General features: G+C 45.7%; 2 protein-coding genes across 2 annotated transcripts in view; one reads left to right on the forward strand and one right to left on the reverse strand.

Annotated features, from left to right (window-relative positions):
• Positions 1 to 4,727: 4,727 nt before the first annotated feature.
• PTGS2 (prostaglandin-endoperoxide synthase 2) lies at positions 4,728 to 9,746 on the reverse strand. Its single transcript, XM_085882266.1, has 10 exons — positions 9,552 to 9,746; positions 9,337 to 9,453; positions 8,861 to 9,004; positions 8,520 to 8,663; positions 8,211 to 8,392; positions 7,356 to 7,439; positions 6,467 to 6,713; positions 6,082 to 6,368; positions 5,775 to 5,922; positions 4,728 to 5,641 (listed from the first exon to the last, which is right to left on the reverse strand). Exons 1-10 carry the CDS (start codon positions 9,613 to 9,615, stop codon positions 5,229 to 5,231), a joined length of 1,830 nt encoding a protein of 609 aa, XP_085738392.1. The 5' UTR covers positions 9,616 to 9,746; the 3' UTR covers positions 4,728 to 5,228.
• Positions 9,747 to 11,197: 1,451 nt separating this feature from the next.
• PLA2G4A (phospholipase A2 group IVA) overlaps positions 11,198 to 14,451 on the forward strand; it is a 56,499-nt gene continuing 53,245 nt past the window's right edge. Inside the window, exon 1 of the mRNA XM_085882265.1 lies at positions 11,198 to 11,336. The gene's annotated coding sequence lies outside the window, so the exon portion shown is untranslated. The remainder of the gene's footprint in view (positions 11,337 to 14,451) is intronic.

Here is a 14,451-nt window from a genome sequence, read left to right on the forward strand (position 1 = left end):
GATTGACTCCGCATGCGCTGTTGATTCAGAGTGCGGGGCGGATGTCGTTGAGAGTGTTTTGAGACCAGATTGAGAGGTGTGTGTGTGTGTGTGTGTAAATTCAATCTTGGTGAAAATCTGAATTAGAAGTCATTGTGAGCTCGATAAGGAACTGAAGATTACTGGACGATGTCATACATGAATGTCTTGTTAGAAATGATATTGTAACAACTAAAGAAACTTCAGGCAGGGAGTTAAGGCAGCCTGGCGGTTCGTGGTTTGGTGCTGATAAAAAACCAAGGTCACGAATCTCCCTGAACGGGCCAACACTAAATGCTGAATGTCTGTGCTTTGTTTGCAGGAAAGGACATAAATGTGTGTGCTGTGCCTTGGATAGATGCTGAAGAAAGCATTGAAGTTTTATTTAAAAACCATAGGGATTTTGGGTAAATTGTGAAATAACAATTGTGAATGTGGAATATATTCCGAATGTGAAGTCCATTTAGGAGGCTTGCTATCGCCTTCTTTATGAGACAAAAATCCTCTAATTACTCAGCCTGGCAAGGTGAGGTCTTACAAGCAGCTGTTAGTACTGCTAGAAGAGATTTATGGGTACCGAACCCCCCATTCAATTCATATGCACATTCAAAGCGGGGTTTGCGGCTACTGTATCGAAATGCGCATGCCGTTGGCGATGACGTGAGAGAAATGTTTCCAAATTTTGATTTGAATTGTACTTAAAATGTGATCAAAATGTAGAAATGTGATTTGTAATGATTTTAAAGTGATTTGTAAAGTAGTTGTGTATGATTTGGTACCTTGGGATGAATGAGGATTTATAACCTTCCACCAGCACTCCGGTAGAGAGTGATCAATTAATTATCCTGGGATCTCTGGGATCCCAATTATCAATTAATTATCATTTGTTGTGGAATTTTCTGATTTGTCCTATTAATCGACCTGGTGTAAATCCTGTTACTCAATCTGTAAGAAACAATTAATTCACTGTCCACAACGAAAAGTACATTTGATCAGAGAATATTTATTTTGTGGTACCACGGAGTCCAAAGCACTGAGATGTAAACATCCCAATGATTTGCACTAAGCTAAGTTTACATTTTCTGACATTTATATGCTTTAGTGGAAGTGGAGAGGGCTGGGAGATTCAAAGGGAGAGAGAACATGGTGACTTTCAGCTGGCCTTGGTGAGAATCAGACAAAATACTAAAAAGCTAACAACCAAAAGGAGTACAGGATAAGACCGTAGTTTAGAGGTCTTTCAAAGAAATGAATATAAGGAATTGTGTATGTCCACTGGGTGAAAGAGAATGACATAATCATAGCAAAAGTTGCAGTGCCATCAACCAGGCCACCCTGTCTCACAGTAAGACATTCCCCCCATCAACACCCAGACAAACGGGAAACACAATTGACAGCCAATTCGACTATAGCATAAATATTAAATTTATAAAGCACCAGCAACAATTATAATGGAGAGTACATGAATATAATTATTTTTTCTTCCACAGTGTTCAGCAGAAAATGTTGTCATATGACTGAAAAAATGTGCTGAGAACACATAAGCTTATGTTGAAAAATGATATTCAGAAAAAACGTCAAAAAATAGCTTTTCGGGGGGGGGGGAAACATTTTGGTATTTTAATTACATTAACCATGTGGTATTTCTATATTTAAAACGATCAAATACCACCCATCACTTCACTGATGGGAATACTGAGAGGGGTGAGAGAGAGAGAGAAAGAGAGAGCGAGAGAGAGAGAGAGAAAGAGAGAGCGAGAGAGAGAGAGAGAAAGAGAGAGCGAGAGAGAGAGAGAGAGAGAGAGAGAGAGAGAGAGCGAGAGAGAGAGAGAGAGAGAGAGAGAGAGAGAGAGAGAGAGAGAGAGAGAGAGAGAGGTGGGAGGGAGAGGGAGGGAGGGGTAGGAGGGAGAGGGAGGGAGGAGGGTGGGGGAGCGAGGAGGAGGAGGGGAGGGGGAGAGAGAGGAGGGAAGGGGAGTGAGGAGGGTGGGGTGAGGAATTGGGGGGGGGAGCGAGGAAAGGGGGGAGGGAGAGCGAAGCTTCACCAAATGTCACTATGCACTCTGGAAGAAAGCCTGGTGTTGGCTTATTGGTTAGGGTGGTGGCTTGGGATCCTACGGTCCTGAGTTTGAGCCCTGTACAGTTGAATTAACACCAGGGTGTTGACTCATCCCATCATCCTTCTGAGGTTGGTGAAATGAGCACCAGTGTACTGGTAATAGGGGCACTGCATCAGTGGCATAGCCATTCCCCTAACCAATGATGCAACCAGCATCCAAAAAGGCTGTACATGAAGGGAACTCTGGGAGAGAAGGGTGTGAAGAGGGGGTGGGAGGAGGATGCTGCACTTTCTTAGGAGGGCGGAGTGAGGAGGAGACAGAGAGAGAGAGAGAGACAGAGAGAGACAGAGAGAGACAGAGAGAGAGACAGAGAGAGACAGAGAGAGACAGAGAGAGAGAGACAGAGAGAGAGAGACAGAGAGAGACAGAGAGAGACAGAGAGAGAGAGAGAGAGAGAGAGAGAGAGAGAGAGAGAGAGAGAGAGAGAGAGAGAGAGAGAGAGAGAGAGAGAGAGAGAGAGAGAGAGAGAGAGAGAGAGAGAGAGAGAGAGAGAGAGAGAGAGAGAGAGAGAGAGTTAATTATTTTTGGCGCACCCAATGAAGTTATATATGCCTGGTGTTGGCTTAATGGTTAGGGTGGTGGCCTTGGGACCCGGGGGTCCCAAGTTAAAATCCTGCTTAACGGTTAGGGTGGTGGCTTTGGGTTCCTCTGGTTACAAGTTCAAATCCTGTTTGGCTATTTAATCGCTGTTGAATTAATACTAGATGGTGTTGACTCAAGCCTGTCATCCTTCTGAGATTGGCAAAATGAGTCCCAGCTTGCTGGGCTGAGTGTATGCTGAGGAAAATTTGAGTATCCTGTGTTGCAGTGGTGACCATTCCAGGATTGTGCCCAATAGCCCAGGATATTGCTTCAGCAGCACCAATGCTCTGTACAGAGTTTGGTCCCAATTGATGGATGGGGAATGAAGTTAACTTTTCTGCACATCCTTTAATCTGTTCTTCACTCAATATAAGTGTCCGAACAGTAGAAAAAGTTAAGTTTAATGCTTTGGCATTTTCACATTTTCTTGAGTAAATATGGAGAAGGAGGGAGCAAAGCCTTGCTGAAAGTAAATATGCTTAGTTATAAAATCCCTAAGTTCTTAAAATTTTCAGATTTCACTGCAGATTTCAACACTTAATTAGTCAACGCTCTCCGATCCTCAAAGCCGAAGACAGATTTCGATTAAATGCTTTAATTGGTTCATGAGAAGCCATCATGGAAAATTGCATCATGTAATGCACAAGATCGCTCCAAGCTCCTAATTTGAAAACTATTGCACCGCCAAAAGCGATGGACACAGAGATTTGTAGGTATAGTCAGGTATTCGATGATATAAGTGAGGAAAGTGAAAAGTAAATGTTGAGCACTTAATCATACAGAAACCGTTGCGGCGTGTTCCAAGTGAAGGTGTTGTTGAGCAGGCTGAAACAAAATGGCGGCTTAAGACCAGCCATCTTGGGAAGGCTTGTTTGGTTTGGTGATGATGAGTGCCCCCTAAATTATTTTCAAAAGGGTCTTTTAATTCAAGCAAATACCCAGTTTTCATTTTGCACTCCCTTGGAGTTCCCTTAATGTGCATGCAAAGTTTCAGGCTGATAGGTTTTATAGTTTTGAAGTTATGGAGGACATACACACACACACACACACACACACACACACACACACACACACACACACACACACACACACACACACACACACACACACACACACACACACACTTTCTCTTATTACTATGGAAGAAGATAGGGACTTAAATAGGCATCACCCTGTATGTATACCACCAAGCTTGCCGATGGGACCAGTTCGCGTTATGCCCTGCTGATGTCAGAGACCTTCCTGCCTCAGTGCCGACACAAGGACCTTTGCCTCAACAACAGATCACCAGTCAATTCTGCCTTCGGAAAGGGCATTGCGGTGAGCTTCAGCAGACATATTATTCGATGCCTCATCAAAGACAGTCATAGCCGACGGGACCGATACGCCGCCACAATCAACGCTGCAAAACACAAGTGTGTTGAACATCTGGACAAGATGTCGTGATAGCAATCCATAAAAGGATTGTGGTGTTGTATTGTTGTGTCATTCCTATGTTGTCATTCCTTCTTACCTTGTTTGTTGTTTTTTGGGGAATCCACACGTACATATTTTTGTCCTCTATAAGGTTTTAGCTCACTTGTATAGATTATGTATCAGTGATGAACAGAGTGTGTAGCTGCCTGACATGTTCAATCTGGGTTGGATTCCCACTTTGATTATAATAATGGTCGTTTGCAGACATGGTGTTTCATCTGTGAGTACACAGTCTTTTACTGAAAAGGTGGCTGTACTATCTGTTTGTGAGTGTTAAAGATCCATGAGCACCTTTCATAAAGAATGAGCCATTGTGTACTTTATAACCTGGCCAAATAAGTTCCTATCCCAAATCTTTTGGGGGTGCCGAACCTTTGTCATCACGGTTGGTGCCTTGATAATGATGCAATGAGCAGTTCAAGTATTCATTTGCTGCGTAGATAGTACAGCATCCCATTGATGTGACCACATTCTGAGATACTCGAACCGATGTTGTGAAGCTTTTGTGTAAGAGGCAAAAATTACACCATAATGTTTTATAATAAAAGGTATCTTCATTCTCACCATTCATAAATTACAGCATTCCACATGTACATCATTCTGACCACTCACAAGCAAGAGCACCATAGCAAACATTTCAAACACCAGCAATAAATAATCATTTAAATAAACTGAAAATTTACTTTCTCCAACCCAACTGAAACTGAAACAAAAATCCTTTTCTTACACTAAAAAAATACAAATCATTGTTAGGCCTCAGTTGTTCCGGCGTGTGAAAAACATTAACGTTACATTCCCGTCAGTAGATACATTCCCACATGGAATTGGAATCTACATTGAAAATGGCGCATTTTGGATGTGACCTGCACATCAAAGTAGTGGTAAGAGCCGAACGAAGCTCTGCGTTTCTCCAGAAAGGAAGAGAGCTGGAGTTATTGTCCATGATGTGGTAATACAAACAAGTAATAAATTAGTTCAGAACATTCATTCATGTAGCTTGGGGAGGTTGTAATCAGTCAGGCATCTCACATGGCCTCACAGCTCTCTACTCTGCTGCTCTGCCACATAACGTGGCGTCGTCGTCACGCCATCGCTGCCACCCTGAGAGCCCGTCACATTGACCACATCTGGCTGGCTGTCCCGCGGTACATGAAATGCAACATCCGGACAAGGCCCTTGCAAGTTGAGGCAGACGAGGCGCCGCAAAGATGCCGAGTTGACGATCTCAAACCCTCGGTTACCACCAAAAGTGCTGGGCTTCCAGTACTCAGGCGAACAGATGGCATTTCCCATGAGACCCTTGAGTGAAAAAGGTGCTCCGGCTTCAACCATGGTTTCTCCAAACAACGCTTCCGGTCTGGGTTTTTCGACCATGAGCCCCAGGTAGAACTCCATAGCATTGATGTCACTGTACAGCTTGGCAAGGTCTGCTGCCATTTCTGTATCTCCTGCAAGGATGCAAAGACAATCATGAAATGATGGATGTCTCAAAAAGGCTTATTTATGCCATTCTTTAGAACATCTGGTGCACGTTTAAGCCACAGATGGAGCACACAAGAGAAGCGGAACATTAGGTCTTGCCTGTGAGCTGCTCAAAGGAGTGATATGGCTTCAGGCCAAAATGCTTGCGGTACTGATTGAGAGACTGGAAACGCATCTTTCTCCCATGTTTGATGGATGCTGTTGCCACGTGCAGTATTGAAGCGTGGATGTTTTGGCCACCACCAATCTGCAAAAAAAAAATGCAACTGTTAGTTGGTTTATCGTGGTTCACACACACTTGCAATTCAAGAGGTCTGTTGATAACAGCTTGTCCAAACCACAGCCTTTTCTCATCTGATGGCACCATGAGCTATGGTCGAATTATAACACAAACACTGTCACTCACCCGTCCAGCCTGTTGCACATTGAAGGCCTCCAGCAGACCTCGTATTCCGTGGTTGAGCAAAATGGTGTTGTTGAAGAGGAACTGGCTATACTGGTATTCTTGCTTGCCGATGCGGAAAGAGTCGGGATTCAGGCCGTGCCAGTGGTACAGGTGGTTAAATTCAACTGAGATGCGGTTGCTGTACTGAAAGGATTGTCCAAAGAGCAGCTTTGGGTCGAACTTGAGCTTGAAGTGATATCCACTCAGGTGTTGTACATAATCCTCAATGACAATTTTGATTGTCTCACCTGTCAAAATATGCAGCCAGTCATTAGTGAGATTGTTTTTTGTAAAAGTACCCTCTGGTGTACTGTATACTGTATCAGAGAAGGGTATTTTGATGTACCTATGAGGATGAGACGTGCTGTCTGAAAGATTCTCTCGTCGTCCCATTTAGGATGATCCGCATGAAGTATGTCACACACGCGATTGTGCTCACGCAGCCAAAGAGTCCCGTAAAGCATGAGGCCAGGCACCAGACCAAAGATCTCGTGGCCAACAGCAAACCTCGCCTCCTCAGGGACATGTGGTGGGTAAATCATGTCCACCGGAGCTTCGGACACCAGTGGTGGGTATGCTTCACCATTGATCATCTGTTGGTGAAAAATAAAAAAAAATTGGTTTAGTTTTTGGATCAATGAACACCATTTTTTAACCACGATTAACATTTTGATCTCCAGTGGTTTGGTCCATTAGAGATGTCTTCACGTAGCCTACGACATGGCACAATTACTTATATTAATTAGAAAGGCACTCGGTGGAGCGCAGACCTCTGCCAGGCTGAACAGTTTACATTTTGTATCGCACCGATAGGCTGGATCTGCATCCGGACCTAAACCAAAATCTAATCGGCTCGTTCTTGTCACCTGCCCAACTCATTCACAAAGTTTTATCATAATCCGTACACTATGTTTTTGAAATATGCTATGTATTGTTTTTGGCCCCCATCTCTCAATCGTGAAGAATCACAAAATAATTTTAAAAATTGAACATAACTTGTTCAATATCAACTTGTTCAGCAGTTGAACATAACTTATGTTAGAGTACAGTAAAACAATTTATTGACAGTCAAAATTTGCAATTTTTCTATTGCAGAAATATTTTGTTTACTGCGATCAACCCAGCATTAATTTTTAGTAATGCACACACTTATTTGCCAATACACACACTGTAATGACATCCCAACAAATAAAGGGACGGACGGAGAAATCCGGCTACTTTAATATATAGATTACCTGGAATTTTAGCTTCCCATCATTGTGCAAGCGCAGCTTGTGCTGTTTATCCAGCGTGTCTCCATAAATATGGCTCAGATCCACCTGTAACAGAGCAAGGACAAAGATCTTACTCCAAGAGCTCAGTTTTGCCGTACGCCGACACAACTGAGCACCGAGCAAATGAAAACTTTAAACATTCGTGCTTTCCATCCCGCGAGCCAAAAAATTATATCGACCAAAGCTTCTCGAGGTTCGACAGTGTGAGCAAAAGACCACAAAACTGAAGTCCTGATCGACTACCAAGTTAAACATGTTTAGGTTTAAATTGGGTCGAAAGGAAAGCTCAGAGATGGCGCACTTGCCTTTGAGCGATCGTGTCTGGGTTCAATTACTGATTAGATTCTAACCTGGTAAAAAAGCATTGAATCAAGTGGTGTCAGTTTAGAGAGAGAGGCTGAGACAGATGTCCCACAGCCCAACATTTGCTGGTGAGCCTTAAGATCTCACATTGTGTCATGGTATCCAAGTCAAATTGCAAATTCCTCACCCGCAGAGATGGGCACCATTAATTAACTGCTCCCTACAGAAATGCCAACACGGTGCCCCCATCGTCTTTCACGATAATGAGGTACATATTGAACCGGATCAGGTTTAAATGAGGACTTGTAAAGACAATTCTGTTTCATTGTCTGAACCACAGCCACTGGTGAGCGTTCACTCGAGACACTCTTAAAGCTACATGTGGAACGGAATCCCGGTATATGTCACCAAATATTGCCATAATCATTTTGCAGAAATTGATAAGAATAGAAACATGCCACAGACGATTAAAAGGCTTAACGCAAGATTGCAGACCCTGTTCGAATCGCTCACCCCATGTCCGAGGGCCTTGGTGAAGCCTGGACCGCGCTTGAAGTCAGTTTTGAAGAATTGGTGGGTGAAGTGCTGTGCGAAGAATGTGAAAAGAAGATTGCTGCCCTGTGGATCAGGAATGAAGCTCCGGCGCAGCAAGAAACGTTCAGCGAGCTGCTGCGCATCCGGGAGTTCTTTCTTTCCTTCAGAGAGGGGAGCCACGATGAGCGTTTACGATCGTGATAATAACTAGTACACTGTTGGCATATTATTTACATTTCCACAACTCTTGTGGTGAGTCATGAATGTCTGGGACACAGGGGTGCATACCTGTTGTACCCATTGGAGTGGGGCAGTCCTGTGGTACGGGAGGCAAGAGGCGGGTGAAGTAGCTGATGTTGGAGTATGCCTCCCAGGACTTGTAGCCGTAATCGGCATTGTACGTGGGTGGACTCGAAACCATGTGTGCACGTGCTGCGGAACACCAAGAACAACCAGATGTGAGAAAGGTGCATTGTACCTGTGAGTGACCGTTATACAATGAGGTCATACGTGCAGCTTACATGTGCATGTCCCACTTGCAGGTCGCATGCGTGACCCCACACACACACAGCTTACACGCATGCATCACACACACACACACACACTCGAGGCGAACACACATTGCTTACACATCAGCACGTAGCGCATGATCGAGTCCTGCAGGAAGGCAATACGGTTGACGAGAGACCAGAAGGGAGCAAAGTGCGTGAGGATGTAATGCACGGTATCTGGTCGGGGCTTGAGCATCTTCACAATCCACGTCCATGTCTCGGCTGTGGATAGACAAGAGTAAAGGATGACGTTACACCCGGAGAGTTTCTCATCAGGATGATACTTACGTGTCATGCATACAGGTACTATTACGCAAACAGTATTATATATATACACACACACACACACACACACACACACACACACACACACACACACACACACATATATATATATATATATATATATATATATATATATATATATATATATATATATATATATATATATATTGTCCGTACGTACATGTACAGTATGTTAATTGCTTTGTATGTTACAAAATGTTTGCTCATTGGAATGAGTCCAGTCCAACAGAGGTTCCAATCGCACTTACGGACAGTGCAGTTCGGTCCGTAGTACCCAGTGCGAGTACAGTCGCACTCGTAGTCTTCAAAACCCACGGACACACATACTCCGTTGTTCTCGCAAGGACTCCCGCAGCAGGGGTCGCCTGGTCGTGAGAAACGAGAGCACGTTAGACATGCGTGTTCGGGACCCCGTACGTGTTTCGAGAGTCCGTGCAGGTGCACCACACGGCACAGTACCTACCCGCTCCAGCACGCCGAGCGAACACGGCCGCGATGCACAACACCACGAAGAGCTTTGCCATCATCGATCGATCGGACGATTCTTGAGTCGTTTGGAACTCGGTGTAGTAGAAATGTCTCAACGTAGCTGCATGGCGTGAGAATGGCTTTTATACCCTCAAACCACGTCATAGATACCGATCCAGTGCAAACTTTCCATCCCCAAAAATTCTCCATCTCATTCCGCCTACCTTCCGGTGATCCCACAAATGGGAATTCAAGCCTGGAAATGGGAGGAGCTGAGAGTATGATTGGGACCTGAAGTGGCTGCAGGGGCTTTGGTGGGGGTGGGGGATAAGGTGTGGGTGGACCGTAGGTGTTGAGTGAAGAAGGGTGGGGGTGGGGGACAAGGTGTGGGTGGACCATAGGTGTTGAGTGAAGAAGGGTGGGGTGGCATTATGGAGAGGAGCGGAGGAGTTTAGGAGGAGGGAAGCGAGAGATTAATTTATAAATTAATATTACCTTACCTCTTTTTGAAGTTCGTTAAACAGTTTGCAGGTATAAATGGGACTGATTTTTTTTATTTTTTTTTTAAACACCTTTTAAACGGTTCAGTGGTATCACAGTTCAGTGATACCAGGTTGAACAGTTTACATTTTGTATCCCCCTGATAGGCAGGATCTGGATTCGGACCTGAACCAAAATCGAATCTTGTTCTTGTCACCTACCCAAGTGATGTGCCGAGTTTTGTCCCAATCGGTCCATAACTGTTTGACATGTCCAGTTCACAGACAGACAGACAGACACAGGGTGAACACAGAACGTCCGTGCACCTTCGATGGTGGAGGAAACACATATCGATTACAAGCAAATGATCATTGACTATTAAATTAATTCTATCGATACGTTTCCCTAAACCGCCACGATTGATAGCCGATCGATGACCTGCACCACGTCACCACTACCTGAGTATCGATATTCATAAACGTCCGACGGTCTCCAAACGGTTCGTTTCAACGAAACCCCTTTGCCGCCACCTGGTGTATCCACGTCATCGGGTCACGGACATTTGCACCGACACGTGGGACCTTCACCGAGCAGTTTTACACGGCGAGCTGTGCGTTCGATCCGAGCACTTTGAGGGTCCACCGTGACCGGCGTTGCGGTGTTCGTCCTCCATAAGCGGTTCACGAAACTGGACCGCAGACCTCACAGTTGCTTCGTCGGCCACGAACGTCAGTGAGCTCGTTACGTACTCAGAGCCACGAGTTCGTGGAGACCCTTGAATGTGTTTGAAAAGTCCCCGGTCTATGTGGTCACTGGGGGTGCGAGGGGTCACAGGGGGTGCGAGGGGTCACAGGGGTGCGAGGGGTCACAGGGGTGCGGGGGGTCACAGGGGGTGCGGGGGGGTCACGGGGGTGCGGGGGTCACAGGGGGTGCGAGGGGTCACAGGGGGTGCGGGGGCTCACAGGGGCTGCGAGGGGGTCACAGGGGGTGCGGGGGGTCACAGGGGGTGCGAGGGGTCACAGGGGGTGCGGGGGCTCACAGGGGCTGCGAGGGGGTCACAGGGGGTGCGGGGAGTCACAGGGGATCCGTGCACGTGTAGGTTGGTTATTACTTCATACGTTCTCTTTTTCCCGGACCCCAGGGATGCGTCACCGGGATGAGAGGGTGGAGTGACGTCTCGCTGTGGGGGTTGGATCAGGAACCTCGCTCGGGCTCGTGGGGCGGGAGTCGGTCACGGCCTTACCCGGTGTGTGCGCGCTGCCGCACCCGGAACACTCAAGCAAGGAGTGCGGCGCCCGAGGTAAGGAGTTCACTTTACTCGCCGGGGTCCGGGGTATCGCTCGGGTCAATGACTCTCCGACTCGCCGGACTCCCGGGACTCGGCTCGTTCGCACCGCTCGCGTCCGGACTCTCCGATTTATGGGCGAATGGAACAGGAATCCCACACAGTGTAGCGGTTTAAAATTACCCCCTCCTTCATCTTACCCCCCCCCCCGGTAACTTGAAATCACGTGAAATCGATTTCATCCTACCCCCCACGATCTCAGATTGCCCCCCTCAAAACATTTATTTATGTTTGTTTATTTACAAAAAATAGTAATTTAATTGATATTGAAAACTAATTAGGGAAAAACCACTGATCACGTGACCGCCTTTAAAGAGTCTGCAATGAATTTTGATTTTATTATGAATGATTTTATTTTAATATTGTTATTAATTGAAATCAGTATTTCTCACAGTTATAGTTTTTTGCCATCTTTTTATGAAATCCTTCTTCGATATAGTTGATCCAAATAGACAAACTGGTATATCTTTTTAACCAACTCAGACTATACTTACAATTATGGTAACAACGCAATAAAATCAATGTGTAAGAAAGACAATGAAAACAGCTTATTTTTAATTCACAATTTAGTTGTGGTGGTGGTGGTCATATGGCAGCTCAGCTGCCGGGGTAGCTATCATTTCTTGAAGTGCGACTGTGTCGCTGATGCAGTGCCCCTCTACCAGTAAACACACTGGAACTGGTACTCATTTCGCCGATCTCGGAAGGATGACAGGCTAAGTCAACCCCCTGGTGTATTAATTCAGCGGCCGACGGGGCTTGAACTCAGGACCCTAGGATCCCAAGCTGCCACCCTAACCACTACTCAGGACCTTTTGGATCCCAAGCCACCATCCTAACCACTACTCAGGACCCTAGGATCCCAAGCCACCACCCTAACCACTACTCAGGACCTTAGGATCCCAAGCCACCACCCTAACCACTACTCAGGACCTTAGGATCCCAAGCCACCACCCTAACCACTACTCAGGACCTTAGGATCCCAAGCCGCCACCCAAACCACTACTCAGGAGCCGAGGATCCCAAGCCGCCACCCCTATCCACTGAGCCAACACCAGGCTTATTAATTGTATTAAAACCACTCGTACACTTGCTCAAAGTGTATGACATATTATATACAAACACAATATATAGAAAGATTCAACCGAACAAGAGAAATTTAGAAGGAAAAAGTATAATAATTACAAGAGTGAATATTCATTAGGGATACAGAATTGTTACTAACTTAAGCCTGGTGTTGGCTCAGTGGTTAGGGTGGTGACTTGGGATCCTAAGGTCCTGAGTAGTGGTTAGGGTGATGGCTTGGGATCCTAGGGTCCTGAGTAGTGGTTAGGGTGGTGGCTTGGGATCCTAGGGTCCTGAGTAGTGGTTAGGATGGTGGCTTGGGATCCTTGGGTCCTGAGTAGTGGTTAGGATGGTGGTTTGGGATCCTTGGGTCCTGAGTTCAAGCCCCGTCGGCCAATGAATTAATACACCAGGGGGTTGACTCAGCCTGTCATCCTTCCGAGGTCGGTTAAATGAGTACCAGTTCCAGTGTGTGTACTCCGGTGTGTTCCAGTTCCAGTGTGTGTACTCCGGTGTGTTCCAGTTCCAGTGTCGAACTCAGAAGTCAACCCCACCTGGTAAAGCTTGAAGTCTTTACACCAAGTCGTATGGTCGACCGAACCACACACCGCCATGCCGTCGGGTTTCCCGTCCATCACTCTCTCCATCTGACTTGATGTTCAAGAACCATTCCCGTTCTGAACCTCGAGAGAACTTTCAGATTTTCGTAGCACAAGCTCTAGAGAGAGGACGTAGGAGGAAACATCATGGACAAACTCGCAATGCTCGTGGACACAGTACTTTGTCTAAACTCTAAAGGGTCTGGACACCCCCCGCCCCCCCTCCTCCCCGGACAACAGAAAAAACATAATTTGTTGTCATTGTGTTATATTCTGCTCTCTCACTGTGAGATAACCAACTCTGTTTATGACATCATAAAATGATACAAAACGTCTCTACGCCTCCACTACAGTGCGCGTGGGTCGGTTTAGGGTCTTCTGGGTGCAGGGAGAGTGTGGTGTCCACAGAACACCCCGGGAAATTAATAAACCAGCCTTCATCAAACCGAGCCTTGCTTTCCACCCCATCGCACATCCAGCGTTTGAGTATTATACTTATACATCATGATTATTGCTCTTCAGTCAGTTACGTTTGATTGTTTATTATAGTTCACAATAATTAGTTCATCGTGCAATCTCTGTAACAATGTCGTTGTCCATTCAATGTGCTGTGGTTGTGGTGTTGTCCACTGCTGCGGTCATGGTGAAATCATTGTGTGATTAACTGTACAATCATGTTCTTCTTCGTAAGTCGCCTTTTCAGTCAAACTCGGATGGCATTGATCCTCAGCTTCTACTCCTCTCGATCAAGCATTGCGTGTGCAGTTCCTCTGACTCCAAGTGTGATGTAACCAAGTTTGAATGTAAAACGTATGTTCATGTTCTGCCCAGGTCTTTCCTCAATACATGTTCATGTTCTGCCCAAGTCTTTCCTCAATACATATTCATGTTCTGCCCAGATCTTTCCTCAATACATGTTCATGTTCTGCCCAGGTCTTTCCTCAATACATATTCATGTTCTGCCCAGATCTTTCCTCAATACATGTTCATGTTCTGCCCAGGTCTTTCCTCAATACATATCCATGTTCTGCCCAGGTCTTTCCTCAATATATGTTCATGTTTTGCCTCATGCATATTTATGCTACGCCCATGAGTCTCGTCATCTCTGCTGGAAGTGGAGAGACCAGTGCGGCCCTGTCTGATGGGACGTGTGATTGTATCTGGAAAAGGCACAGTTTCTACCGTCACATTTGGAGTGCTTTAAATGAAAGAAAAAGTGATTCAAACCTCAAAGTGTTGGTAAGCTTCCAGGAACATTCTTCATTCAAAGAATCCATCCTTCCATCCATTGGGACCATACTCTGTGCAGAGCGTTGTTTGCTGCTGAAGCAGTCTCCTTGGCTATTGGGCACAATCCTGGACGGCTCGCCACTCCGACACAGTATACCAGCAAGTTAGTACTCATT

This window comes from Eptatretus burgeri, chromosome 5 (genome assembly GCF_056783735.1).
Source record: "Eptatretus burgeri isolate ZD-2024b chromosome 5, Ebu_testis_v1, whole genome shotgun sequence".
Lineage (NCBI taxonomy): Eukaryota > Metazoa > Chordata > Myxini > Myxiniformes > Myxinidae > Eptatretus > Eptatretus burgeri.